Below are 27,219 nucleotides of genomic sequence, written 5' to 3'. Positions count from 1 at the left end.
GGCGTGGTCCACACAGCTCGAAAACGACTGGCTTCGGGCCTTGCTGGGCGCCGCGCCGCCACCGCCTGTGCGGTCATTCCATCAGAACGGGAGATAGGAACCAGAGCTAAAGGCATCCACGATGGTCAAGAACGTGCGCATCACCTACCGCCGCCGCCACTCGTACGCCACCCGGTCGAACGGCATCAAGGCCGTCAAGACCCCCGGTACGTGCAGCAGCAGCAGCAGCAGATAGCAGCGGCGCATTGCAGCACAGGAATCAGCCCCGCGTACGCATCGGACGCAATAGCGGAGCCGAACGGACAGAGAGAGATACAGGAACCTCTGGCCGGGGCTGGCCAGTGCAATGCCCAATGCCCCCCCCCCATCCAACCCTATCCAGGAGCAGCACCTTATTGACCGTCTATATTGCTGTGTGTTGTTCATCGCCACCAGGTGGCAAGCTTGTCGCCCAGTACCGCAAGAAGCGTGCTGCCGGCCCCAAGTGCGGTGACTGCAAGCAGTCGCTGAAGGGCATCAAGCACCTGCAGTCGAAGGAGTACAAGAACGTGAGCAAGACCCACCGCACCGTGTCGCGCGCCTACGGCGGCTCGCGTTGCGCCATCTGCGTGCGCCAGCGCATTGTGCGTGCCTTCCTGATCGAGGAGCAGAAGATCGTCAAGAAGGTGCTGATGGAAAAGCTCAAGAAGAGCAAGTCGGCCTAAGCGTCCTGTCAGCTTCGATCGTCTTCACCTGCGCTTGAGGGGAACACTCGGTTCCGAGGTCCTTTCTTCCCGTGTGGCTCGGTACTAGCTTAATGCAAGTTTCAACGCCGCGTTCTGCTACGACCCGTGCCCCCAATTATCCCATTTTGTTCAGCTTCAGCTTCAGTGCCCATGCGTCGTCTTGCAGGGCAATTTTCTTATTGTGCTGGTGCGCCGCAGGCCGTGCCTCGCTGCGTGTTGGTGCTGCTGGTGGTGATACAGGAGTAGCAGGTTGTTGGTGCGCGTGCACTTTTGCAGGTTTCAAGGCTCAGGCGGAAAGTGTCGACGAGAAGCTGTCGGACCTAGGATGTATAGCCAGGATGAAGTAACTGCAGTTGCGTTCAACTTGGTTGCTTTAATGCAACGTGGTGCATCCACCGCGCTGGAGTCTATGTTGCCGCTGAGGACACCTCGGTATCTGTAATGCGGCTCGGTGTCCTCGTTGGTCTTTGGTTTATAAGCTCCTCTCTTCGCCTCTTCATTCGTAGATTCTCTGTGCTTTGATTCGTCCAAAATGGCACCTGTGCGTTGTATCCGCTTCTCCATCCGGCCGCATATCACGTCCACGGCTGCCAAGTTCCTCTCGGAGGAAGTGGAGGCGTCGTCTTCGGCGCTGCATTTCCCCCTCTTCCCGCCGCTTCTCGTCCCGTTTAACCAGTGCATCGTAAAGAGGAGACGCTGCGCTTCCACCTCCGCGTCTCGGCCGCCTACAAACCCCTCTACAGCCCGCGTTAGAGCATGCAGTTCCAGCCGACACAAGACCGAGAGCACGTCGAGGCGCTGCTCGCGTCCCTCGTGCAGCGCCTGGACGTGGCCGACGCCTCCGTCCGCCGCGCGCGCGTGGCCGAGCTGTACGTGGCCGTGGCCGCTCTGAGCCGGCAGCTGTCGGCCGAGCGCTTCGCCAAGGCGCTGGGGCAGCTCACGCCGCAGCTCTACAAGCTGCTGCAGAAGGGCTCGTCCGAGGGCGCGCAGCTGGGCGCGCTGCTGGCCATCGAGCGGCTCATCGACGTGTCCAACGAGGACCAGTTCATCCGCTTCGTCAACTACCTGCGCTACTTCCTGCAGCAGCCGCAGACGAGTCGCAACGCGCTGCTGGCGGCCTCCTCGGCCATGGGCAAGCTGGCCGCGTCCAGCGTGAGCGGCACGCTGGTGGCCAGCTTCGTGGACTTCGAGGCCAAGCGGGCCTTCGAGTGGCTTCAGGAGGGCCAGCCCGGCACGCTCGCGGCCCGGTACGAGGCGCTCGTGAGTCAGCGGCGACTCGCGGCCTGCTTCGTGCTCCGAGAGCTGGCCCAGGCCGCGCCCACGCTCTTCCACGTGAACCTGACCACGTTCTTCCAGAGCATTTGGGGCGCGGTGAGGGACCCGCGAGTCGAGATCAGAGAGGCCGCCACCAGCGCGCTGGCCGCATGCCTGCAGCTGATCACCAAGAGACAGACTAGGCATCGCGTGCAATGGTACTGCAAGGTGTACGACCAAGTGTTTGAAGGCCTGGCCCTGCGGCCCAGCAGCTCATCGAATTCGGGATCAAGCTCTGGAGCGCCGACGAGCAACGGCCAGGCGTTGGCCTCGTGGGAGTGTGCTCATGGCTCGCTGCTCGTGATCGGAGAGCTCATCGCCAACACGGGCAGGTTCATGGTGCCGAGATTCCGAGAGGTGTGCGATACGGTGCTGATGTACAAGAACGCCAAAGAGAGGCTCGTGAGCCGCGCGGTGTCGAGGCTGCTGCCGCAGCTGGCCGAATTTTGCCCCGGAGCTTTCGTGCAGTACTACCTGGACGTCTGTGTGGCCCACTTGACCAAGCGGATCCTCGAGTACTCGTCGCCACCTTCAGAACGCGGCGTGGCCTTCTTGGCAATGGGGAGACTGTCATTGGCCGTGGGTGAGGCCTTGCTGCCGCACCTCCCTCCTATTCTCAAACTCGTCAAGGAATCACTGGCACCGCATACAGGGAGCAAGCGCAAGCGAGCAAGGAACAAGCTGTTCTGCGTCCAGACTCTCACGTGCGTGGCCAATATGTCGCGTGCATTGGGGCCGCGGTTCGAGCCATTCCTGTTCCAAGACGGAGTATTAGAGACCATGATGATTGGCGGCTTGAGCGACGAGCTGATTGATTCCCTTGCTGAAGTGGTTGCCAGCGTCCCGAGCGCTCTTCCGTATGTGCAAGAGCGACTACTGAACGAGATTTCGGGGATTCTGCGGGGCACGCCGTTCTCACTAGGCAGTGCTGGGACGGCGTATCCTCCTGGAAGCAGTGGCGGAGCAGGTGGCGCGACGAACGGAGATGGAAGTGAGCTGGGACTGGATGCACCATACTACGATACTGCAAGCGAAGCTCCTCCCGTTAAGCAGACAGCCGTGCAGGCAATTTTGTCTTCGATGAAGCGTGGTTTCTCGAGTGTAGAGGACGACCCAGCGAGCACGAGTGGGTCGTTGATGATCAAGGGCGAGACTGGCGACGAGATTGATACTATCCTGCTATCCTTGCGGACTCTGAGCTGCTTCGACTTCAGTGGCAGTTTCTGTCTCCTGCCGTTCGTCCGCGACTGCGTCGCGCTGTATCTGAAGAACCCGGACGCCAGGATCAGGAAGCAGGCGGTGATCACGTGCAGTAAACTGCTGCTTCCGTCGCCCGACTCACCCGACACAGCACTGATGTCTTCGTGGAGGCACGTGAAGAAGCGTGGACCAAGTGGCCGAGTCATCGATCTTGTACTCACACAGTTGCTTCAAGTTGGTATCTCGGATATGGATGTGGCAGTGCGAAGGAGTGTTGTGGAGTCATTGGATGCGCGATTTGATGAGCTGTTGAGCCAGGAAACCCACTTGAAGTTGGTGTTCTTGCTGCTTAATGACGAGAACGCCAACATCCGCGAACGCGCGATGCAGTTGCTGGAACGGTTAGCTCCACGTAACCCGGCTTTTGTGATGCCATCGTTACGCCGCGTGCTGATCCAGTTGGTCACAGAGCTGCAGCACACCTCCGACCTACGAATGCGCGAGGACAGCACTCGTCTCTTGGGCCACTTGATTCGTGGTGCTCAGCATTTGGTGGACCCGTACGTTGTGCGTATCCTGGAAGTCCTGCTACCGATTCTTGTGCGTGGAAATGCCCCGTTGACGATGGCGGTCTTGGTGACTCTGGGTGAATTGGCGTTGGTATCGCGGACACAGATCGCTGCGTACGAACGGTATCTTTTCCCGCTTATTATCCACACCCTGCAAGATCATTCGTCGATTGAGAAGCGCCAAGTAGCGTTGCAGACGTTAGGCCAGCTTGCTGGCAGCACAGGTTGTGTTGTCCGTCCGTACTTGGCCTCACCCAAGTTGTTGGAGATCTTTCTGAGCCTCCTGCACCACAGCGTAGGCAGTCCGTGGTCCTTGCGGCGCGAGGCGATGAGAACAATCGGTATTCTTGGAGCGCTGGATCCGTACAAGTATAAGCTCTGTATCTCGCGAGCATCACTGCGGCAGGCCAACGAAGCTGCATCCACAGCTGATACCTCAATAACTAAGGAGGACGAGGAAAAGAATGCTGACAGCGCGACGCTAGGTGTATCAAAGTCGATGGCTGGTACGCTAGTTTCCCAGTACCCGACGCTGGATCTGGACCTAAAGGCACTCGGCGTGACGATCAACCTTGCAAGCTTCGATCGCAAGGCTACCAGTGACGCCCTGGATGAGAAGCAGCAGATTGAGCTGCAGCTATTCACTGCTGCGCCCATTGGCACCAGAAAGATTGATGCAGCTGCAGCCGCTGGGACGTTAGGAGTTGGATCACAATCCTCCCACCCAGCGAGCGGTGCCACTGGAGTCTCTGCTGGAGCCTCTTTGTCATCGTTGACGTCCTCTTCGCGCAAGAAACGCCAAGTTGGCTCCATCGGAATGAGCCTAAGCGACGAAGCGTTCGACTTCGAGAGCTCGCTGATGGACAGCGAGTTGGAGCTTGATCCTACGGAGCTGTCCCCAGCTTCGGAGGCGTACTTCCCGACGGTGGCCATCCACGCTCTGCTGCGCATTCTTCGTGAGCCGTCGTTGAACGCTCATCATCACGGTGTTATCCAAGCCATCATGTTCATCTTCAAGAGTCTCAGCACGCAGTGTGTGCCGTTCCTCAAGTACATCTTGCCACCTTTCCTGCGAGTGCTGGCACGCGGCGAGCCACGACTACGCGAGTCGCTGTTCTTGCAGCTCACGACGCTTATTTCCATCGTTAACGCACATATGAAGCCATTCTTTCCGCCGATTATGGTGCTGGCGCTGCGCTTCTGGGGATCCCACCTGCCGCAGATTGTGCGACTAGTGGAGAATATCTCGCAAGCCGCGCCGCACGAGTTCCGGACGCAGTACTTCCCAAAACTGCTGCCTAAGCTGCTCGAAGTTCTTCAGCCTCAATTTGGTTTGGGTGGCGCTGACGGAGAACTGTCTGGACCAAACTCAGGTAGTGCGACGACGCAGAGTTCTGTAGATGGGGCTGGCGGAAGCGCGGACCTCCACGGACAAGGCAATGGCAGTGCATCCAGCGGGACCAGCGACCACACCCTCGTGTCCAGTACGTATGATATCGTTCAGAACGGCAGCACGGATGGGAGTACCGCTGTAGCGGTAGCAGCGATCCAGGTGCAAGTGGTTCAGTCGCTGATTGTATTCGGCGACGCTGTGGAGGATTATGTGTACTTGCTCGTGCCAGCCCTTGTGCACCTGATGGAGAGCTTGGATACGCCGCTTGAAGTGAAGATCACTACGATCTACGCGTTGGCACGCATCTGCGTGGTAGCCAACTTCGAGCAGTATGCGGGGCCGCGATTGCTGCAGCCTCTTGCTCGTGTAGCTTCCCAGGTATCAGCCAAGGGAGCGTTCTTCTTCAGCCGATCAAGTAGCAGTACAGCTATCAGCGTGGGTGCTGGCGCGAACGTGTCTGGACCACCTGGAAGTGGAGCTGCTGGAGCGGCAGCAGCTCGAATTGCGACTACGAAGACGGAGGCTACACGTTTTTCTGAAGTGATGCTGTATGCGCTAGGCGCTCTGGTCTTTCAACTGCAGGGCGAAATCCTGAGTTTCGAGCCTTTGCTGCAGCAGATCATCGCATCGCTCCCATTCTCTCACCGGGGCAATCTCACCACAGCTGCGAACGTTCCTGAAGGCAGCAGCCCTTCGTCGGCCCCTCAAGCTATGGTGCAGCGGATCGCGCAGTCGCTGGAGACTTTGCGTCGCGGCGCACGAGTGCCTCGTTCATTCCTGGACGACTCGGCATTCATGACGCCTACTCTACGGAAATTCTCAAGCGAGCTGCAGGCACAGACGGCTGCGTCGACGACCCCAGCTCCGTCTCCACCGACAAATGCACGGCTGCACGTCAACCAGCAGAATTTGCGGCGAGCGTGGGAGGCCTCCCAGCGCAGCACGAAGGAGGACTGGTTAGAGTGGATGAGGCGCTTCTCCATTGAGTTGCTTCGTGAGTCTCCAAGTGCTGCGTTGCGTTCGTGCTGTGCGCTTGCCCAGGCCTACAATCCACTGGCTCGCGCGCTGTTCAATCCGGCGTTCGTATCATGCTGGAACGAGTTGTACGAGCAGTACCAGGACTATCTGGTTCGAGCGCTGGAGACCGCCTTCCAGAGCGACACGATTCCGGCCGAGATCTTGCAGACATTGTTGAACCTGGCCGAATTCATGGAACACGACGTTGAGGCATTGCCCATCGACATTCGCGAGCTAGGCGAGTTGGCCCAGAAATGCCACGCGTACGCCAAGGCGCTACACTACAAGGAGCTGGAATTCCACACCTCGCCTAGCACGTGCATTGAGGCGCTGATTTCGATCAACAACCAGCTTGGCCAGCCGGAGGCTGCAGTGGGAATTCTGAAGTACGCCCAAGCGCACCACAGTCGCGTCATCCAAGTGAAGGAGACGTGGTTCGAAAAGCTGCAGGATTGGAAGGCAGCGCTTGCGTTATACGACAGGCGGCTTCAGTATGCGCAGCAGCACGGTGGAGAAAACCAAGGCCTGGATATCGAGGTTTGCATAGGAAAGATGAGGTGTCTGGAAGCACTTGGCAAGTGGGAAGAGCTGAGTGCGCTGGCCACTCAAGTCTGGAGTGCTCTGCGCTCACCAGAACGCAACGCAAACAGAACCAGCGCACCGCCCTCCCGAGCCCGTCCGTTGTCTGCTGGTCGTGCTGCGTCCAGCAGTTCCATTACCGGTTCCAGCCGAGGCAATCCGGGCCTCCTACGTCGTGGTAGCAGCGGCTACGGATCGTCTTCATCTTTGGCGTCAGCTGGAGGCCCCCCGTCTTCTTCTGGTTCAGCTTACCAAGCTGGAGACGACCGTGGAGACGAAGCGACTGCGCTCAAGCGCGTGGCGATGCTAGGCGCGCGCGCTAGCTGGTGCCTATCCCAATGGGACAGCATGACTCAATATGTGACCGAGTGTGCGGCACAGAATGACTCAAGCAACGTCAATAGCGCCGTCATTTCTCGGGCTGCTAATGGACACGGTTACAGATACGGCCACAGCCATGGTCATGGGATGTTCGGTGCGGATGAAGATGTTACCGAGCTCTCGTTGTATCAGTCAGTGCTGGCGGTACACCAAGGCAACTTCGAGCAAGCGGCGACACTGATTGATGCGACGCGGAAGACGCTTGACACGAAGCTCGGCGCTCTTGTTGGCGAGTCGTACAGCCGCGCCTACCGCAGCATGGTGACTCTGCAGCAGCTGAGCGAGTTGGAGGAGGTCGTGACGTACAAGAAGCTCCGCGCGCAGATCTCTAAGGGCGAGGAGGCAGCTCGGTACAAGCGTCACCTCATGCGCATGTGGCGCGACCGGCTTTCCGGCTGCAAGCGTGTGGTTGAAGTGTGGCAGCAGTTGATCGTCGTCCGCGCTTTGATTTTGTCTCCGCATGAAGACATCGACACTTATCTGCAGTTTGCCAGTCTGTGTCGCCAGTCCGGAAATCTCTCGCTCTCGTTGAAGGTATTCACGAACGCGCTGCACGTGCACGGCGGAGCTGGATCCAACGGCACTGATATCTCTGAGATGCTCAGCGTGGCGCCGTCGAGCTCAGGAGCGGCCCCATCCTTCGGATTCGGTGAAAAGGATCACAACCGTGTTGCATTTGCCTACCTGAAGCACCTGTGGGCTGCTGGACAGAAGCAGGAAGCTCTGTCGGACCTGCACCGCTTGGTCGTCCGTATTTCGTCAATGGCGCGCCACCGTTCGCAAGTTCCAGGCGGAATGGGCGGAATGGGCGGAATGGGCGGAATGCCGTCCCCAGCACCAGCAATGATGCCGATGAGGAGTGAAGAAGAGGAGCTGCTTGTCAAGTGCCACTTGAAGATGGCGGAGTGGCAACTGGCCGTTCATGACCAGCAGATCGAGCACGTGCCTGTGGAGAGCGTCTTGTCTTCGTTGCGGCTGTGTACAGAGCTGGAACCGCGCAGCTACAAAGCGTGGCACGCCTGGGCGCTCATGAACTTCCAAGTCGTGGAGCATTCGACACACAGCCAGCACATCTCAGCCAATGCAACGGCCTCAGCAGTCGCAGCGTCCGCATCCGTGGCGCCGTACATCGCGCCTGCAATCGAGGGCTTCTTCCGGTCGGTGGCGTTGGGGCGCAGTCGATGGGCTGCCAATGTGCAGCAGGATATTCTACGCGTTCTGACGCTGTGGTTCGCCCACGGCCACCGCACGGACGTGCACGCAGCCTTGGAGAAGGGCTTCCGCGCTGTAAGCATCGAGACGTGGCTCATTGTCATTCCACAACTGATCGCGCGTATTCACACGCCGTACCCGCGCATCCAGAAGCAACTACATCGGTTGCTTGTGGCGGTGGGTAAGCAGCACCCCCACGCTCTCATTTACCCGTTGTCTGTGGCGCTGAAGTCGTCGGTGAGCGAGCGACAACAGGCCGCCGAGGCCATCATGAGCACGATGCGCACCAACTACGTGGAGCTTGTGGATGAGGCGTTGCTCGTGAGTCGCGAACTCATCCGCGTCGCTATTTTGTGGCACGAGATGTGGCACGAAGGTCTGGAGGAAGCTTCGCGCCTGTACTTTGGTGAGCACAACGTGGATGGCATGGCGGAGGTCCTTCGGCCGCTGCACGCTATGATGGAGCGTGGCCCGGAGACATTACGAGAGGTGAGCTTCCACGGCGCGTTCGGCCGGGATCTACGCGAGGCCAACGAGTGGCTGCAGCGGTTCCTGAGTAACCGGCGCAACGAGTCGGACCTGAATCGCGCTTGGGATCTCTACTACCACGTCTTCCGGCGCATCAACAAGCAGCTACCACAGATCACGACTCTGGAGCTGCAGGTTGTGTCGCCTAACCTGCTGTCAGCAAGGAATCTACAGCTCGCCGTGCCAGGCACGTACCGTGCTGGCCACGCTATCGTGAAGATCGGCAGCTTCTTGCCGACGGTGGCGGTGATTACAAGTAAGCAGCGACCGCGCCGCATTACGATCGTTGGCTCGAATGGACTGGAGTACATGTTCCTGCTCAAGGGCCACGAAGACTTGCGCCAGGACGAGCGCGTGACGCAGCTCTTCGGCCTGGTGAACGCGCTGCTGATCAACGATCGTAACACTTCCAAGAAGGACCTGAAGATCCACCGATATCCTGTTATCCCGTTGTCCGACAACGCCGGTATTGTGGGCTGGGTGCCACACTGTGACACTCTGCACCAGCTCATCCGCGACTACCGTGAAGCTCGTAAGATCTTGCTGAACATTGAGCACCGCCTGATGCTGCAGATGGCCCCGGACTACGACGCACTGACGCTGCTGGAGAAGGTGGAGGTGTTCCAGTACGCGCTAGAGAATACGGCAGGCCAAGATTTGTACAAGGTGTTGTGGTTGAAGTCGGAGAACTCGGAGGTGTGGCTGGATCGGAGAACGAACTACACCAGATCACTGGCCGTCATGTCTATGGTGGGCTACATTCTCGGCCTGGGCGATCGTCACCCGAGCAATCTCATGCTACACCGGTTCACAGGAACCATTGTCCACATCGACTTCGGTGACTGTTTCGAGGTCGCCATGGATCGTGAAAAGTATCCGGAGAAGATCCCGTTCCGCCTAACGCGTATGCTGACGAATGCCATGGAGGTGAGTGGCATCGAAGGCAACTTCCGCTTCTCGTGCGAGAGCGTGATGGCGGTGCTGCGCGAGAACCGGCACAGTCTCATGGCCATGCTGGAAGCCTTCGTGCATGACCCGCTGATCAACTGGCGCTTGCTTTCAGCGACTAATGTGCCAGCGTCCAGCCACGCGAGTAGCTCGGTCGCATCGAGCATTGCATCGTCGTCTATGGTGTCGAGCATGGACAGCGATAGCGACTACGAACCCTCTGAAGCTTCGTCTCACGGCCCGTCTGAAACTTCATCTCACGGCCCCTCGGAATATTCAACGCACGGTCCGTCCGAGGCCTCAACTCATGGTTCTGATGCCTCCAGCCACGGCCCGTCCGAGGCCTCGACTCACGGGCCATCAGAAGCCTCGACCCATGGTCCTGCTGAAGAGGAGTTGCCGCATCGTCGCAGCGAGAGTATCTCGATTCCAGACCCGGTGCCTTCATCGACCGCCACGCTGCTTGACGATCGGGACGAACCATTGCCGCATGCAGCCGCGGCGTCGTCGCAAGAGCAAGGCAGCAAGGAGAACGTTGAAGAGAAGCAAGAGGCGAACGGATCGACGGACGCTAAGGATGCTGAGCAAGAAGACACTGGCGCTACCGAAGCCCGAGCGGAGACTGCTGCTGCAGCTGCGGCCGCAGCACCGCAGCAGCGTCAGCTTCCCCCGCGCGCCAAGCCTCCGGTGCCCCGTCAAGTCAGCGGAAGTCTGGCTACCCCGCGCCAGCTTCCGCCACGTACAGGACCCAAGGAAGCCGAGCCTCCACTCCCGTCGTCTCTGTCGTCGCGGCCCATGAGTCTCAGCAAATCCATTCCTCTCCCCATGCGGAAACTGCCGCCCCGCGCACCGGCAGCGAACCGAGTTCGCGAAGACACCATCGACGAGAACGAGGAGGCCAACGTCGTGGAGAAGATCGACTACACAACCACGAACCTCCACGCCGAGATCTCGTCGCTGGCGGCCAGCGTGTCCAGCGTCGGCCACTCGAGTTTGAGTCGCAGTTTCTCCGTCACGCAGGCCCAGATCCAGGCGCAGTCTCGTGCAGCGGAGCAGCAGCAGATGCGGCAACGGCAGCTCGCTGAGAGCGGCCAAGGTCAGCAGCCAGCTCCGCCCGGTACGCCGCTGGGGCCGCCACCTCGGATGGCCCCGGCAGCGTCGACTTCGTTCGTGTCGGTGACGGCTGCGGCGCAGATCCCGCCGGCGTCCGACGCGGTGCCGCCGTCCGTGGCCAACGACCTGCACGCGAACCGCAGCGTCCGCGAGCGGGAGCTGCTGAGCGCGTTGGGACCCGAAGGCATCGCGGCGCCAAGAGTGGCGCTGAACGAGAAGGCTGTGGCCGTGATTCGCCGCGTGCAGGCCAAGCTGTCCGGACGCGACTTTGAAGGCGAGGGTGGTGAGCCGCTGGACGTGAGCGCACAAGTACAGCGCCTCATCTCACAAGCCACTTCGCACGAGAACCTGTGCCAGTGCTACATCGGCTGGTGCCCATTCTGGTAGAGGGTAGTAGGTAGTTGAATCAATATAAAGTGCTTTGTGATGTTAGCTAAGCTGAGCTCGCTGGCTGTTTAGAACTCGACTTCTATTGTCCAAGGCTGCCTGTTCACATGGCTACTCCTGAGGAGCAGGTATGAATGCCAATGTCACTCCGAGCAGGTACTGGTGTCGGATGCCACCGACAATCCATACAGACCCGACTTCTTCGCTACGAGCTGCTCCCGAGCAGCTTCCAGCGTGTCCGTCTGCGTGGCTCCAACCACGCACTTGACGCAGAACGAGACCTTGCGCTGTGCTAGTGTCGAGTCTGGCGCGATGAAGCTCAGACTGTTCACGACCTTGCATGAACTGCACACGGCGCCGAAGCAGAGCTTACAAGTGTGCACTGCCCCACTGAGCTTGGAGCTCTTGACGCCCCTCAAGCAGGTCACGCAGAACGGCTCAAACGCCGGAGTTCCCCTCTCCCGAGCTTCAGCTTGTTTCCTCTCCAGCAGCCACGCCAGCTTCTTCATCTGGCCGCAGTACGAGTACTTCAAGCCCGCCATCGTGGCCTGCACCATGCCCATGACTGCCATCACGCGGATCATGTCACCACCCGGGTCCATGATGCCCGTACCGCGGCAGTCCGTCCTGTTTGGCCCTTCTTGGTGGAAGATGCCGCAGAACAACATGTTGCCGCGCACGCGGTTGGGCAGCTCGTGGATCTGAGGGAACGTGATCGAGTGAAACAAGTGGTAGCCCACCCGCTCGCCGTTCTTGAGGGCAACTTCCAACAAGAGCTACGCAATAGTCAACAGCGCACAGTCTCACTTGCCAATTTGCGATCCGCATACGTGAGCATGGACAACCAGCGCTTCACCGTGAACCCCTTCGGGGAGTTGACGCTCTCCACCCACGACCGCGCCCAGTTGTTGGTCGAGATCACCGACGCTCTCGTGATGGCCAAGTTCGACGAGTACGAGCAGCACCTGAACAACGACAAGCGAGTGGATCTCGGTCGCTGGAAGAAATTCACCTAGTCGGGCCCGACGACCATGTACCTGGAGCGGATCAAGTCGATTCCCAACTCCAAGCTGCCGGCGGTGCTGATGGTGGGGCCGCTGCCAGGATCTCTGGACGAAAACATGTTCGGCATCGTCAACGCGACGATCGAAGCCATGCGCATCAAGTCGTCGTACCTCAAGGACTTCAGTGCTGCTGCGGTTCTCGCCTCGATCGTAGAGCCAACGGTGGACGACCCGTTCCGCTCCGTCGTGGTGAAATGGATGGAGATCGAGCCTCCTTCGGTTTGGTCCGCAACCGCGACTTCGTGTACGTCGAGAGCACGGGCATCCTCCACGTCACTACGGTACTAAAACGTGCCCAAGTCACGCAACTCGTGCTGATTCAGCTGCTTTTCACGTGGTGTGGCCGCGGGTTTGTATCTTGTCTTATCCTTTTGACAGGCACGTAGACTGACTGACCACTAGCCACTTCAACCGCATGCTGGAAGTTAATGCATGGAGGTGTGACTTACGTGTACGCTGGTAGCCGATCCACTTGTAGAGCTTAGTCACGCCAAGAAAAGCAAATGGAGCAACATTGCTTCGGCAGCTCTCGGTCAGATCGACGGTGGACTGAGTACTCTCGATATACCGCATACTGATTTAAGTTGGTGAACAGCCAATCAAATCAAACCATTCGCGTTAGTTGGCTCGGAGCCGCCAAGTGAAGGCCATGTGCGGCATCGGACTCGTGCTCGCTCCTGCCTGCAGCAGCGACCCCCCGTCGTCGCCGTTAACAGCATCTTCTTCAGCGTCTTCTCCCGACTCCAACCATGGTCTGCATTCCAGCAACGCTTTCGTAGAGACCGAGTTCGACCGGAAACTCCAGCGGCGACTGTGTCAACGCGGGCCCGACCACTACCAGCGCGTCATTCGACGCGTTGCAGCGGATGTCGAGGGTTACAGCCACCCCTGCGACTGGGTGATAGCAATGCACAGCGCGGTGCTGCATCTCCGAGGGGATCATGTGACTCCCCAGCCAGTTTTGGATTCCGACGCCAATGTGCTTTGCTGGAACGGAGAAGTGTTCGGCATGGATGGAGATATCTCAGCCGATCGAGAAGAAGAAGATAAAGTGTTGATGCATGGCAGCGACACGCTTTTCCTCTCGGAGAAGCTGCAGGCTGCAGGGAGAAAGTTGCAGGAAATGACGACGGAGGAGGTGGAGACCGAACGGGATCCGATGGTGGAGCTGCTGCGACGTGTGCAGGGGCCTTTCGCTGTGGCGTGGCTACATGAGAGCACAAAGAGGCTGTATTTCGCCCATGATCGCTTTGGGCGGAGGAGTCTGCTGTACAGGAAGTGGGGAGTGGATGGCTTGGATGTGGTGGCGAACCTAGCTGGGAAGGAGAAGAACTCGGCGGAGTTGTTGCAGACGGACTTGACCCGATTTGTATTGAGCTCGGTGGCGATTGGAGATAGCGAAGATGAACTGTCGAAGTTCCAAGAGCTGCCTGCGTTTGGAGTCTATGTGCTGGATCTTCATGCGCGGTCGTTGACGACTGACGGGGGACTGCCATCTTACCGAATGGAATTCCATCCATACGCACCGCTAGTACCGAAGTCGCCAGTGCTCACTCCGGTGGAAGAAGCAACCAATTTTGTCATCGATCGATTTGGTAGCAGGGTGCCTCGTACAGTTGCAAGCCCAGAGGTTTCCAAGACATTAGAATCATCAGCAAATGCCTTGATAGTTGCGCTCAGCAACGCTGTCGGTGTTCGTGTCCGCTCCATTCCTGCGCGTCCACGTTCAGATGATTGCCCTCGCCCCGCTCGTGTTGGCGTACTTTTCTCCGGGGGACTGGACTCGGTCGTGATCGCAGCGCTGACTCACTTTCACGTTGCGGTCGACGAACCCGTCGATTTGCTTACTGTCTGCTTTGATGAAAGCTCCGCCTTTACCTCTCCCGATCGCCTTGCTGCTGAGTTGGCGCATGCTGAGCTCTGTGCATTATTCCCCTCACGCCAGTGGAATCTTGTCAAGGTCAACGTGCCACGGGTGGATCTCTCTAAGCAGCAGAGTGAGGTGTTGACGCTGATGGCTCCTTGCGATACCCACATGGATTTCAACATCGGAGCTGCTTTTTGGTTTCTCTCGCGCGGTCTTGGAGAGCTGAAGCAGACAGCGCAAGCACCGGAAAACGCGACGATGGAGGAGTTGAACGCGTTCCTCAAGCCTCAACGAGCCGATCTCCGTGAATTAGAAACAGAAGTTGCTTTCCTTGAGCTTTTTGGTGGGAAAGCTGAGAGTGACAACACTCTTCTGTGCCCTGTGGATCGATGTGGACGTAAACGCAAGCATGGCTGTATTGTGGGTGTCTGCAAGAGCTGCTGCTTCAAAATGCAGCGAGCAGTGGAGAAACTAAATCCCGACAAAACGGATGGTGACGTGGATCTGCGTGAAGTACAGGGCTGCCGAGCCAAGTTGCTGTCCATGCGTGTGCAGTCGGAAGACCATCTGAATCTTCTCTTGGATCTCCTCAAGTCAAAACAAGAAGAAGAACAGAATGAGTCATCAAACTCCAAGCTCAAGCCTGTTCTTTCTTGTCGTGTTCACCGCGCCAAGCGAAAGCAAGCAGAACCTGAGCAGTCAACATCTTCATCTTCAGCAGCCACTTTCGCCACACATCCGGCAGCAAATACCTATCGAACAACTGCCCGAGTGGTGCTCGTGGGTATTGGTGCGGACGAGCAGCTCGCTGGATATGGGCGTCATCGTACAGCCCTGATCAATGGAGGAGAAGACGCTCTACGAGCCGAGCTACAAGTAGATCTTGGCCGGATCTGGAAGCGCAACCTTGGACGCGACGATCGCTGCATTGCGTCGCACGGACGGGAGGCGCGCTTCCCCTTCCTTGATGAAAGCGTTGTCTCCACTATCGCAACATTCCCCGTTTCCAGCCTCTGCGACGCCGATCTACCGCGTGGCGTCGGTGACAAGCGAGCTCTACGGGTAGTCGCAAGGTCACTCGGACTCCGAAGCTGCGCTGGACTGGCGAAGCGTGCCATCCAGTTCGGCTCGCGGATCGCCAAGGTCTCGAACAGCGGCAGCAACCGCCAGACACAGGGAATGAACAAATTTTCAAGCGTGCAATGAGGACGGGCAGCCATACTCTGCAGTAGTAACCAGTATTGAGAAACCAATACAAGTAATACGCGTCATGAGCGGTCGATGGTTGGTGCGAAGTAGCTGCAGCCTCAACTTTTTGCCTCCAGCGTTTTACGATCACCTACCTATATATGTAGAGCCACTGGAGAAGGACATGGGTCATCATCCCGTAAAATAGTTTCGATAGAGAACTCGCTCCGCTACGCAACGAGGCTCGCGAAAATACTCGACGATCTGGTCTGGCCTCACACAAACCACAGCGAAATGTATGTATGGATGTCCACGCACTGCGTATTGCGCCAAGAGGGTAAGTTTAGCGCGAGTAGACCTTACGTGAAGCCTACAACATCATCTGGTCGAACTTGTCCTTCCTTTCATTTCTCGACTTCCTGCCCACCCAACAAGACCTTACCATCATGCCTGGAAACTGCTGCAACGACTCAATTCATCCTGGTCAAGAGCCGGGAAATGACAACGCATTGAATGATGAGACTGCACTCAAAACTCGACGGTCATCGGAGCGCTGGGGCAGCGGCGAGCTTCAAGAAGGCGCATTTGACGGCAAGACACGAGCAGCGCGCAACTCGATCGCGTATATTCCCACACCTCGAGCCTCCAGGGGTTTCCACGAACATGACGGGCGGATGGTCTTCGATGACGAGTTCTTTGAGCAGGTGAGGCTGCACAGGCAGCGATCGAGACTCGGCAAATCGGCCAAACGCTTCAGTCTACGCAACCTGCTTGACAGCTTGAGGAGACCGTCTTCAGCTGCACCTCCAGTACGATTTTCCTTCTCACGCACGGCGAAGCAGCTTCGACGGCGTCTACAGTGGCGCATCGGCAACCTGTCTCAAACGATATCACCCGACGGAGAGCTGAACTGCTTTAGAGAGCTCGTAGTCTTTGGCGTCCTAGTTTTCCAGGTCTTCTACATCCCGTTTGCTCCGATTTACCTTAACCATGGTGAAAACTCCCAGCAAAGCATCAATATTACGATGGAGCTGGTACTTCTCGGGCACACCCTGCTCAACTTTAACACGGCCATCTTCGATCCAAGGCGCTTGAGCTTAATTGAGGATCGCCAGGACATTGCTCGAAGATACTTGGGCAGCTCCTTTCTACCAGATTTACTTGGCTCTCTTCCGCTCGAGTTGATCTCGTGGCTTTCGCGTGCAGACGGAGACACTCAAACTTTGGCTGCGGTTCATCCCGGCGCTTACATTGCTGAAAATGTGCTCCGGTTTCTCTGGATTCGGCAGCTTTGCCGACTTGGGAGGTCCTCTTGGGTTCGTGGGACCCAAGAGACGGTAGGCAAAATATGCCAGACATTGTGCGGAGCGCAGATCTCTGTACTCGCAGTATCAGCGCAACTATTTGGCAGGGTTTTCATCGCAGCGCACTACCTCGCGTGCGTGTTGCGCTGCATCTTGAGTTCTTTCCAAGTCGTCGAGGCAAGTTCGGAGACACCGATAGCTTTATACACCCGGGATCTGCTTCAAGTCGTATCAGCACTGTTTGGGGGTGGCTGGGCAACGGGACACCCACAAGCGGACGCGTTCAGCGCCTTCCTCGTGCTTATTGGTGTGATGTTGACTGCTTACATCACGAGCAGAGTGGCGATGGAGGTGCTTCTGGGCGCGTCCAGGAGCAACAAGCAAGCAAACACTCCACCGAGCTCGGATGTGGCTACACTGCCACGAAAAGGCAAAGGCTTTGAGCCCGTTGTCACCTCGGTATCGCAGCGCCGGACACTTTCTCGAAAGCCAAGCAGGCCACTCGGAACGCCTGCTGATCGCATTTCGTTCAACACGCAGCGCTCCGCTTTCTGCGAGTCAGCGGCTCGAACCGATGAGTCGACTTTCTCCAAATGGAGTGAGGCACCACAGGAACCATTGGCGCCTAGTGTAGGCAACATCAGTGAGTCTCCCACCGTTAACCCCAAGCTGCTGGATACAAACACTTCGCCAACTGCAGCGGAACCTGAAATCCTGCAGCTCTTGAAGACGTTCACGAAGACTGTGCAACGCTTGGAAACCAAAGTCGACACGCTCTCGCTCAACAGGACCAGCAAAACTGCAGCCACTACTGTCCCGAAACTGCATCGCTCCAAGTCCGTCCAAGGCGACGGCGGCATGTATCTATCACGAAATCCTGCCGTCTACCCGAGATCGATCAGGTACCAGAGCCAAGAGCGCCAAGTCCCCACGTGATGCCCGAGCGAGATCCTTTCAACGCCCACTGCCCTTATCGATGAAAAAAAAAACTTGAGATTCATTTAGTCATGGTACAAAACCTTCAGATCGATGCCAGGTCTTGCTTTCACTATCCAAAATCTACGTTCCACACATACACACACAAAAACGCATGCCGTATGCCGTATCATAGGTTGACGTGGCGCACCAAAAATAGATGCTTTTCACGTTGCGTAGCCATCATAGCCATCACATTCTGATGCCGCTGCGTCTGCTGCTGCTGTCGGGGCTGCTGCCCGCCCGCGACTGCGAGTCGCTGCTGCTGGTGTGTCGCTCGTGGAGTGCCATTGCGGCCGCGTTGGTGCTCGGCCAGCGCAGCCTCTTGCTCAGCAGCGACGTGTGTCTGCTGCACCGCGTCCCGGGCCGACCCGAGCGTCCGGAGCGACTGCAGGCCGTTCTGCGGCGTCTGGGCGACCGCTTCCCTCGGCTGGAGACGGAGACGTCGCTGCCCGCAGCCACAGACGAGCAGCTGCAGCGCGCGCACGGAGAGGTGTACGTGGACATGGTGGCGCGCATGAGCAGCAAGGTGGAGCGCAGCATGACGGCGCTGGACGCGCTCAGGCGCTGCGAGCTGCTGAGTGAGGACGGAGAGGCCTACGCGGCCTTTGTGGTGCCCAGTCCCAGAGCCAGCAAGATCCCGACGCTCGCCGGCAAGAAGGAGTACTACCAGCAGTACGAGTTCGTGGAGCTGGGCGACGACATGACGCTCATGAGGCACACGCTGGCGGCTGCGCGGGTCGCGGCGGGCGGCGCGTGTCTCGCCGTGGACCAAGTGTTGTCGGAGAATAACGGTTTCCGCAACGCCTTCTGTGCCGTGAGGCCGCCTGGACATCACGCGGAGAGATGCAGGACCATGGGGTTTTGTGTCTTTAATAACGTCGCGGTGGCTGCGCTCCATGCGCTGGAGAAGCACGGACTCAACCGAGTGGCGATCGTGGATGTGGACGTGCATCACGGCAATGGGACGCAAGACATGGCGGACAAGGAGCCGAGGCTGCTCTATGTGTCGATGCACCAGGCCGCGCCGTGCTTCCCGAGCTCGGGCTTTGCCAGTGAGAAGGGGAAGCACGGGAATCTACTGAATGTGCCGCTGCGAGCACGATGCACGGCGCAGAAGTACCGAGAACAATTCACTGCGACGGTGATTCCGCGTGTCCGCGAGTTCTGTCCGCAGTTGATCATCATCTCAATGGGCTTTGACGGCTCGACACGAGACCCCCTCGCCGATTTCCGCCTCGAGGCCTGCGACTTCTACTGGATCACGAAAGAGCTGTGCAAGTTGGCGTGGGAGTGCTGCGATGGCAAGATCGTATCGGTGATGGAGGGAGGGTATCACCTCGGAGCACTCGCAGACGGCGCGGAGCAGCACATGCTCGCACTGATACACAGCTCCTGGCGTCCGGACGGTGTCATCCCCATTGAGGTTCCTCTTTCCGAGAGGCTGCCGAACTAGAAAACAACAACGATATAGAGGACATGTTGCCCGCGGAGAAGCGCATATAGAATCCTGATAAAGTGCATAATAGACGAAGTAAATAGATAGCCACAAGCAATCTCAGGAGCACGTTTGAGTAAGAACGAACCATACATTCACTGAAAATGCAGACATTGATGGATGCAGCACAAGTAGCACAACGACGTCAGGTCACAAGAGCCCAACGCAACTACCTCCGCTCTATGGGCGCGTGCCTGTCGACACCTTCGCGACGCTTGGATAAAGCCACCGCCGTAACAATCGTAAGCCCACCGAGAGCCACTGCCAAGAGCGAGTACTCCTGGGGCAGCCCGAGCCAGTGAGCGAAAAATCCGTTGAAGTCATTGGAGTACATCGCTCTCGTGTGCTTCTTGGACACCTGCAAGCTCTCGATGTCCTTCTGAATCATCTTCGCGGCGATCGGGTGGTACAGCGACTTGCAGTCCTCGAAGATAGTGGCACCCCGCACCACGCCCAGTGTCGCGCACAGGTCACGGAAGAGAGGACGCACGAACTTCATGCGGCCCTGCTCCTTCAAGAAGTCGACGGTGCGGTCCAGCACGCGCAGGTCGCCGGAGCGCAACGCCAGCGTGAACCAGCGGAAGCGCAACTCCGAGTTGTGTGTGGTACTCAAGTGGTGGTGGCCAAACGCATCGATCGCGTCCAAATGGGTCGCTGACAACCGCGCGTGGCTGCCCGTTTGCAGCAGGAGCAAAGTATCCAGCAGCAAAATCCACAGAGAGGCTGGCCACTTGCGGAGCACGCGCGGGTCCGTGACCTTCGCCCACTTCTTGTCGTCCGCTGTCGTCATCATTTTCTCGCCCAATGCTCGCACCTGGCTGATCATCGACGTGTCGAACTTGTTGGTGATCAGCGGCATGCCAATCGAGTAGTACCAGCCATCCCAGTCAATCTGTTTCAGCAGCTCGGGCTGCGCGGCGAAGTGTTTCTCGAAAAAGATGCGGAAATCTTGGGAAGTGAGCGTCTGGAACTTGAACTTCTGGATGTAAGCCTGAGCGAATAGGTCGAACTCCTCCGAGCCGACAACGGTCGACAAGTAGTGGAGGAAGTTGAAGCCCTTCTCATACGGCACTCGAGAGAACACGTCGTCCGGATCAACACCTTCCGACTTAGGAACCAAAGCCGTGTACGGGTGCGACGGTCCGAAGGACTGCACCGCCTCAACCAGTCCACGCATGCCCAAAGCCGCCTTCAAGTCGTACGTTTTGGGGTCATTGTGGATCTTGGCTACAATCTTCCGCTCGAGCCACACAGTCCAACCTTCATTCAACCAGAAGTCACTCCACGTCGCGTTGGTCACCAAGTTGCCCGTCCACGAGTGAGCAATCTCGTGGGCCACAATGTCGGCCAGAGAGCGGTCTCCCGCCAGCAGCGTCGGGGTTACAAACGTCAAACATGGGTTCTCCATGCCTCCGTACGGGAACGACGGGGGCAGACACACGAGGTCGTAAGTACTCCTGGCCCGTGATCTCCTCCGCCGCCTTGAGGAACGCTTCAGTCTGTGCGAACTCATGTGCCGCTCTGGTCACGACCCTCGGCTCCGCCCACACGCGGCTGCGAGGGCTCAACTCCACACTCTCCATCTCTCCGGCAGCAATGGCTAACAGATACGACGGAATGGGTACATCTTGTCGGAAGCTCCACTTCTTGGTCAGCTCGTGCTCGTTGTTCTTCACGTGGCCGTGGGCGATGGCGCTCATGAGCACAGTACACCACTGAGGGACGGTAACAGTAGCCGAGTACGTGAACTTGGCCGCCGGGGTGTCGGGGCACGGCACAACGCTGCGGGCGTGGATGGCTTGGCACTGCGTGAACAAAAATGGATACATTTTTCCGGCTGTCAATTGCGGAGCGAGCCATTGCAGCCCGCTGGAGCTCGATGACGTGCTGTATGTCACCCGCACGGTCGTCGAGAGGATTGAAATGGGTACACTTAATGCACTGCCGAACACCGGGTGCCGCTCGGCCAGGCTGAAGTTGTGTACCGCCACACCATCGACCGAGACGCCCTCGATACTGAGGTGGTGCGTGTCGAGGATCAGCACGGGAGACTTGGCTGTGCCCGTGTAGGCGAACGTGTACTCGGCGAAGCCGCGCAGCTGCTGGCGCTCGAAGTCGATGGCCAGCGTCCACTGCAGATGCCGGTACAGCACGTCGTCCAGGCTGGCGAAGGACTGCGAGCGCAGCGAGGGGGAGGGCTTCGCATCCGGCTCAGGTGCAGCCATCTTGACCGCGATACTCTCGTTTTGACTGGATGACTAAATTTGGATTGTTTGGTGTGGTGTACATTAACTAGTGTGGCAAACGTGAACTGTAGCCAAAACGAAGTGATCTTGAAGCGACGCGAGACTGCTGCACTTGCCGTTGAAGCTTGCTAGAACAATGATTCCGCCGCAGAGTTCGCTGGTGAAGTACAACAACCCGATCCTTGTGAGCTCTAGCAAGGACAAGGCTCTGCTCAAGGGCAAGAAGCCTGCCAAGTTCGGCAACCAAGCTCCGAACGGCGATGCCAACGGGTCGGGGGCTCCACCAGCGCCCAAGCCGACGGTTTTCACGGGCAGCAACACGCAGAGCGGGAACCCGACGGAGGACATCCTGAACTCGATCCTGCCGCCGAAAGAGTGGACCGAGGACGGGCAGCTCTGGGTGCAGTACGTGTCGAGCACGCCAGCCACGCGCCTGGATGTCGTAAACCTGCAGGAGCAGCTGGACCTGAGACTGCAGCAGCGGCAGGCGAGGGAGACCGGCATCTGCCCCGTCAGAGAGGAACTATACGCGCAGTGCTTCGGTAGGTGGACGGACCGCGGAGCTCAGTGCTAATTGCTTGTATTCTATCTAACCTCTCACTGCCCTATCAGACGAATTGATCCGTCAGATCACGATCAACTGCTCGGAGCGTGGGCTGCTGCTGCTTCGGGTGCGTGATGAGGCGCGCATGACGATTGCCGCGTACCAGACGCTGTACGAGTCCAGCATTGCCTTCGGAATGCGCAAGGCGCTCATGGCGGAGCAGAAGAAAATGGAGGCGGAGCAGCAGATCCGCACCCTCGAGGGCGAGCTGCGTGACCTGACGTCGCAGATTGAAGAGCTCAGTACACGATGCGAAGCGGTAGCGCGACGTGAAGAGGAAAAGAAGGCGCAGGACGAGAAGAAGCACCAGGAAGAGGTGGAGCTGCTGCGAAAGAACAACGACCAGCTGAAGGCCAGTCTCGAGAGCATGCTTGCCGCCCCCAAGTAGGCCTCGTCGACTTCGTTTCAGCAGCTTCTCTTCATCTATTCAATATATTGATGAAACTTATCAGACTTTCTATCATGCTCATCGTTCCACCTGTTGCCAAACGGTCTCTATCGCTCGTGTCATGATTCGACAGCACCCGAGGGGGAGGGAGGGAAGAACGTATGACCAAGAGGGCCACTACAGCACGATACTCACGCTGCCATTAATCATTGCAGCGGTAAGGTCCCTCTTTCAGCAAAACTAATGCAGTAGGAGACGTCGACGTAGAGGTCCTTGGTCTACAGCAGTCAGTTGTCAACTGACTCAGTTGACAATATTCAAGACGACCAGCACGGCCCAATGGGCAAGTGCTTCACCGTGAATCCCTTCGCGAGGCTGGAGCTCACAGCGGAAGACCGAGCGCAGCTCGTCCAACTCGCGGACGAGCTAGTGCTCGCCAAGTTCGAGGAGTATGAGGAACACTTGAACAACCAGAAGCAGGTGGACCTCAACCGGTGGAAGAAGTTCACCAAGTCCGGCCCGACGACGACGTACCTCGAGCGCAAGAACTCCAACCGGGACTCGAAGCTGCCCGCCCTCTTGATGGTGGGCCCGTTGCCTGGCACTCTGGACGAGAACATGTTCGGACTTGTGAGTCCGACGATCGAGGCCATGCGCATCAAAACCTCCTACCTGAGCGACTTCAGTGGCGCGGCTGTACTTTCGACCATCATTGAGCCGACAGTGGAGGAACCGTTCCGCTCGGTGGTGATCAAGTGGATGGAGATCGACATCCCCGGAGCGTCCATCGGACTCGTGCGCAACAGAGACTACGTGTACCTCGAGAGCTCCGGCATTTTACGGCTCAAGAACGGCGAGCGCGTGGGTTACCACCTTTTCCACTCCGTCAGCTTCCCACAAGCTCACGAGCTACCGAACCGGGTTCGCGGCAACATGTCGTTCTGTGGCATGTCAAAGACATCGTCTCTTGTAATGCAGTCGACTTGGGCCTGGACTTCCACCGACCAAAACGCATCTGCTCCGACTGTTTCTTCAGCATCCGATTCACATCCTGCCTTCAGCAATAGATTTTTAAATCTCGTTTAAAAACGATCTCGACCCAATTGGGAATCGGATTTATTCGGCGTCGCGGGGTGTGAAGCTCTCTCGATCAGTTGACGAGTTTCTTCCGCTCGCTTACGATCCCGTTCGCGAAGTTCTTCCGCCAGATTTTGCCACATTCGACGACTCTCTTCTTGGATCCTCGTCAGAGCATCGTGTAAGCGCTTATGTTCGAGTTCCTGATCGCCACCAGCCCTCTTCGGGACCACCACCAGCACGTGAACTTGGCCCTCATCCGGTCGAAAATTCTTTCCAAAATGCTTGTCATTGTTGATCCACAACGTGGGCTCCATCTGCTCAAAGCCTTGGAGGCGTCCTTGCGTATCGAGCGTCTCAGCTGCCGCTCCAGCCGCCGTCAGCCACGCGCCGTCCGCCGTCTTTGCCAGGAAGAGCAGCAGCTCATCCGCATCGCACGTGATCTCCTTCTTTATCGCCTCCATGCTCCACCGACTGATCCGCGTCGATGTCCACAGAGAACGCGCTCCTCCTCCCCAACGATACAACAAAAGGCTTTACTATCTTTTCTTCAAGCCTGCAGATTCTGGAATGAGGAAAGCGGATCGTATCGTGTCGGACTTTACACTCAACCAATGGTGCGTGGACGGTTGATGGACAGATACAGCAACACCATACTCATTTGTGGTACAGAACAACTTCGAAGAACAGTGCCACTTCAACGCATCCGATAGATAATAAGTATTCGACGCCTAGAAGCGCTCAACGCTACCCGAGTATCCTGTCATGGTGCTTTCCGAGCACGTGCTCATCTCGGAGCCGACCGACATGCCGTACATCGGTGGCGCGATGGACTTCTTGTAGACAAACTGCTCTCGTGCTGCCTCCTGCGTGTCCATCTGAGTGGCCTCCACCACGCATTTCACGCAGAACGTCACTTTGTGCTGAGCGAGCGTCAGATCCGGCGCGATGAAGCTCAGCTTCTTGACGATCTTGCACGAGCTGCACACGGCGCCGAAGCACAACTTGCACGTCCTGACCGCGCCTCCAAGCTTCGACTGCTTGACTCCCTTGGTACACGTCACGCAGAACGGCTTGAAGGCTGGCGTTCCCTTCTCGCGCGCTTCGCCTTGCCGTTGCTCCAGCAGCCACGCCAGCTTTTTCATCTGCCCGCAGTACGAGTACTTCAAGCCGGCCATCGTGGCCTGCACCATGCCCATGACAGCCATAGCACGGATCATGTCACCACCCGGGTCCATGATGCCCGTACCGCGGCAGTCCGTCCTGTCGGGACCTTCCTGGTGGAAGATGCCGCAGAACGACATGTTGCCGCGCACGCGGTTGGACAGCTCATGGATCTGGGGGAACGTGACCGAGTGGAACAAGTGATAGCCCACCCGCTCGCCGTTCTTGAGGTGGAGGATGCCCGTACTCTCGACGTACACGTAGTCGCGGTTGCGGACCAACCCGATGGACGCGAGGGGGATGTCGATCTCCATCCACTTGACTACGACGGAGCGGAACGGGTCGTCCACCGTCGGCTCAACGACCGAAGCCAGCACGGCCGCGGCGTTGAAGTCGTTGAGATACGAAGACTTGATCCGCATGGACTCGATCGTCGGGTTGACGATGCCGAACATGTTTTCGTCCAGGGACCCGGGCAGCGGCCCTACCATGAGCAGCTGCGGCAGCTTGGAGTTGGGACTCGACGACTTTCGCTCGAGGTACGACGTCGTGGGGCCCGACTTGGCAAACTTCTTCCAGCGCTTGAGGTCCACCTGCTTGCCGATGTTCAGGTGCTCCTCGTATTCCTCGAACTTGGCCACGATGATCTCCTCCGTGATCTCCACGAGCCTCGCGCGGTCTTCGGCCGTGAGCGTGAGCTGCCCGAACGGGTTCAAGGTGAAGCGCTGGTCGTTCATCTGGAACTTGGTCGAGGTGTGAACGACAGCGCGAAAGGATAAGTGACCGGGGAGATGAACGGGTCACGCACGACACAGTAAGTTAGAGCTGGTTGTGTTGCATGTACGGAAGAGGACCCCATCCTACAAGTGAGCCCGTGCATCCCAGCTGCTGGCTGACTTTTTCCTCTGCGTTTTGCTTACCATGGGCTCCGTTGCGGGGGCAGTCAACCTCGGTTGCCAGCGCCCTCAGCTGCGGGACCAGCGGCGCTGGATTATCTTCATAGCAATAGAGGGGTTCTTATGACGACCAAGATCAGAGTCACGAACTTATCAGCCACGTGGAGAGGGCAGAAGTTTTAGCTGGACCAGGCCGCTTAGTGCAATTTTTGTCATCAGTCTCTGGCCTCAAGCTGAAGGTGAACTCGTTGAGTCTTGAGCATCTCCGTGGGCAAATGTGAACCAGCAACTTCAAGGCACAAGACGCTCCAATGCCTTTATATTTTAACTACCTACCTAACCAATGTGCGCTATAAAAACAACGTGAACACTGCCCTCCACGTATCAAGATAAGCTCACAGTGCTTTCCGAGCACGAACTCTGGTCCGACGCGACCGACGAGCCATAGGCACTTGGCTGGACAAGCTTCTTGTAGACGAACTGCTGGCGCGCAGCCTCCTGCGTGTCCAAGCGGGTGGCTTCGACCAGACACTTGACGCAGAAGTTCACCTTGCGCTGCGCTAGTTCCAGATCTGGCGTGATGAAGCTCAGCTTCTTGGGGATCTTGCACGTGCCGCACAGGGCCCCGAAGCACAACTTACACGTGCTGCTCAACCGTCGAAAGTCGCTCAACTTCGACGTTTTGATCTGCTTCATACACGTCACGCAGCCAGGTCCCGCGACGGGGGTACCTCGCTCCTTGGCTTGACCATGCTTCTGCTCCAGCAGCCACGCCAGCTTCTTCATCTGCCCGCAGTACGCGTACTTGAGCCCCGCCATTGTCGCCTGCACCATCCCCATCACCGCCATCACGCGGATCATGTCGCCACCGGGGTCCATAATGCCCGTGCCACGGCAGTCCGTCCGGTCCGGACCTTCCTGGTGGAAAATGCCACAGAACGACATGTTGCCGCGAACCCGGTTCGGTAGCTCGTGAGCTTGTGGGAAGCTGACGGAGTGGAAAAGGTGGTAACCCACGCGCTCGCCGTTCTTGAGCCGTAAAATGCCGGAGCTCTCGAGGTACACGTAGTCTCTGTTGCGCACGAGTCCGATGGACGCTCCGGGGATGTCGATCTCCATCCACTTGATCACCACCGAGCGGAACGGTTCCTCCACTGTCGGCTCAATGATGGTCGAAAGTACAGCCGCGCCACTGAAGTCGCTCAGGTAGGAGGTTTTGATGCGCATGGCCTCGATCGTCGGACTCACAAGTCCGAACATGTTCTCGTCCAGAGTGCCAGGCAACGGGCCCACCATCAAGAGGGCGGGCAGCTTCGAGTCCCGGTTGGAGTTCTTGCGCTCGAGGTACGTCGTCGTCGGGCCGGACTTGGTGAACTTCTTCCACCGGTTGAGGTCCACCTGCTTCTGGTTGTTCAAGTGTTTCTCATACTCCTCGAACTTGGCGAGCACTAGCTCGTCCGCGAGTTGGACGAGCTGCGCTCGGTCTTCCGCTGTGAGCTCCAGCCTCGCGAAGGGATTCACGGTGAAGCGCTTGTCCATTGTCTCGGAAATGAGCAATTGGTCTAAACCGCTTGTCTTGTCG

General features: G+C 57.9%; 12 protein-coding genes across 12 annotated transcripts; 7 read left to right on the top strand and 5 right to left on the bottom strand.

Moving 5' to 3' along the window:
- Window positions 1–121: 121 nt before the first annotated feature.
- PHYSODRAFT_310652 (hypothetical protein) lies at window positions 122–704 on the top strand (the record flags this gene model as incomplete). Its single annotated transcript, XM_009520086.1, has 2 exons — window positions 122–206; window positions 436–704. The coding sequence occupies 2 exons, from the start codon at window positions 122–124 to the stop codon at window positions 702–704; spliced, it is 354 nt and encodes a 117-aa protein (XP_009518381.1).
- A 777-nt stretch (window positions 705–1,481) lies between these two features.
- On the top strand, window positions 1,482–11,366 carry PHYSODRAFT_284697 (phosphatidylinositol 3-kinase tor2-like protein; the record flags this gene model as incomplete). Its single annotated transcript, XM_009520085.1, has 1 exon — window positions 1,482–11,366. One exon carries the CDS (start codon window positions 1,482–1,484, stop codon window positions 11,364–11,366), a length of 9,885 nt encoding a protein of 3,294 aa, XP_009518380.1.
- A 143-nt stretch (window positions 11,367–11,509) lies between these two features.
- Window positions 11,510–12,124, bottom strand: PHYSODRAFT_487515 (hypothetical protein; the record flags this gene model as incomplete). The annotated part of the gene is made up of 1 exon (XM_009520084.1): window positions 11,510–12,124. A coding segment is annotated over one exon (615 nt), but the record flags the coding sequence as incomplete, so codon positions are not given.
- A 1,363-nt stretch (window positions 12,125–13,487) lies between these two features.
- PHYSODRAFT_483651 (hypothetical protein) lies at window positions 13,488–15,503 on the top strand (the record flags this gene model as incomplete). Its single annotated transcript, XM_009520083.1, has 5 exons — window positions 13,488–13,715; window positions 13,761–13,900; window positions 14,033–14,759; window positions 14,817–14,955; window positions 15,070–15,503. The coding sequence occupies 5 exons, from the start codon at window positions 13,488–13,490 to the stop codon at window positions 15,501–15,503; spliced, it is 1,668 nt and encodes a 555-aa protein (XP_009518378.1).
- A 428-nt stretch (window positions 15,504–15,931) lies between these two features.
- PHYSODRAFT_324344 (hypothetical protein) lies at window positions 15,932–17,725 on the top strand (the record flags this gene model as incomplete). Its single annotated transcript, XM_009520082.1, has 1 exon — window positions 15,932–17,725. One exon carries the CDS (start codon window positions 15,932–15,934, stop codon window positions 17,723–17,725), a length of 1,794 nt encoding a protein of 597 aa, XP_009518377.1.
- A 241-nt stretch (window positions 17,726–17,966) lies between these two features.
- Window positions 17,967–19,220, top strand: PHYSODRAFT_483861 (hypothetical protein; the record flags this gene model as incomplete). The annotated part of the gene is made up of 2 exons (XM_009520081.1): window positions 17,967–18,293; window positions 18,360–19,220. 2 exons carry the CDS (start codon window positions 17,967–17,969, stop codon window positions 19,218–19,220), a joined length of 1,188 nt encoding a protein of 395 aa, XP_009518376.1.
- Window positions 19,221–19,431: 211 nt separating this feature from the next.
- Window positions 19,432–21,487, bottom strand: PHYSODRAFT_310648 (hypothetical protein; the record flags this gene model as incomplete). Its single annotated transcript, XM_009520080.1, has 4 exons — window positions 19,432–19,442; window positions 19,467–20,716; window positions 20,772–21,137; window positions 21,306–21,487. 4 exons carry the CDS (start codon window positions 21,485–21,487, stop codon window positions 19,432–19,434), a joined length of 1,809 nt encoding a protein of 602 aa, XP_009518375.1.
- A 157-nt stretch (window positions 21,488–21,644) lies between these two features.
- Window positions 21,645–22,500, top strand: PHYSODRAFT_251163 (hypothetical protein; the record flags this gene model as incomplete). The annotated part of the gene is made up of 2 exons (XM_009520079.1): window positions 21,645–22,050; window positions 22,121–22,500. The coding sequence occupies 2 exons, from the start codon at window positions 21,645–21,647 to the stop codon at window positions 22,498–22,500; spliced, it is 786 nt and encodes a 261-aa protein (XP_009518374.1).
- A 339-nt stretch (window positions 22,501–22,839) lies between these two features.
- Window positions 22,840–23,586, top strand: PHYSODRAFT_478076 (hypothetical protein; the record flags this gene model as incomplete). The annotated part of the gene is made up of 1 exon (XM_009520078.1): window positions 22,840–23,586. The coding sequence occupies one exon, from the start codon at window positions 22,840–22,842 to the stop codon at window positions 23,584–23,586; it is 747 nt and encodes a 248-aa protein (XP_009518373.1).
- A 215-nt stretch (window positions 23,587–23,801) lies between these two features.
- PHYSODRAFT_399704 (hypothetical protein) lies at window positions 23,802–24,020 on the bottom strand (the record flags this gene model as incomplete). The annotated part of the gene is made up of 1 exon (XM_009520077.1): window positions 23,802–24,020. A coding segment is annotated over one exon (219 nt), but the record flags the coding sequence as incomplete, so codon positions are not given.
- Window positions 24,021–24,308: 288 nt separating this feature from the next.
- Window positions 24,309–25,508, bottom strand: PHYSODRAFT_555802 (hypothetical protein; the record flags this gene model as incomplete). Its single annotated transcript, XM_009520076.1, has 1 exon — window positions 24,309–25,508. The coding sequence occupies exon 1, from the start codon at window positions 25,476–25,478 to the stop codon at window positions 24,309–24,311; it is 1,170 nt and encodes a 389-aa protein (XP_009518371.1). The 5' UTR covers window positions 25,479–25,508.
- A 434-nt stretch (window positions 25,509–25,942) lies between these two features.
- PHYSODRAFT_555799 (hypothetical protein) lies at window positions 25,943–27,176 on the bottom strand (the record flags this gene model as incomplete). Its single annotated transcript, XM_009520075.1, has 1 exon — window positions 25,943–27,176. The coding sequence occupies one exon, from the start codon at window positions 27,174–27,176 to the stop codon at window positions 26,022–26,024; it is 1,155 nt and encodes a 384-aa protein (XP_009518370.1). The 3' UTR covers window positions 25,943–26,021.
- Window positions 27,177–27,219: the final 43 nt, after the last annotated feature.

Source organism: Phytophthora sojae, assembly GCF_000149755.1.
Source record: "Phytophthora sojae unplaced genomic scaffold PHYSOscaffold_2, whole genome shotgun sequence".
NCBI classification, from domain to species: domain Eukaryota; phylum Oomycota; class Peronosporomycetes; order Peronosporales; family Peronosporaceae; genus Phytophthora; species Phytophthora sojae.
This window is presented reverse-complemented; position numbering and strand designations above follow the sequence as displayed.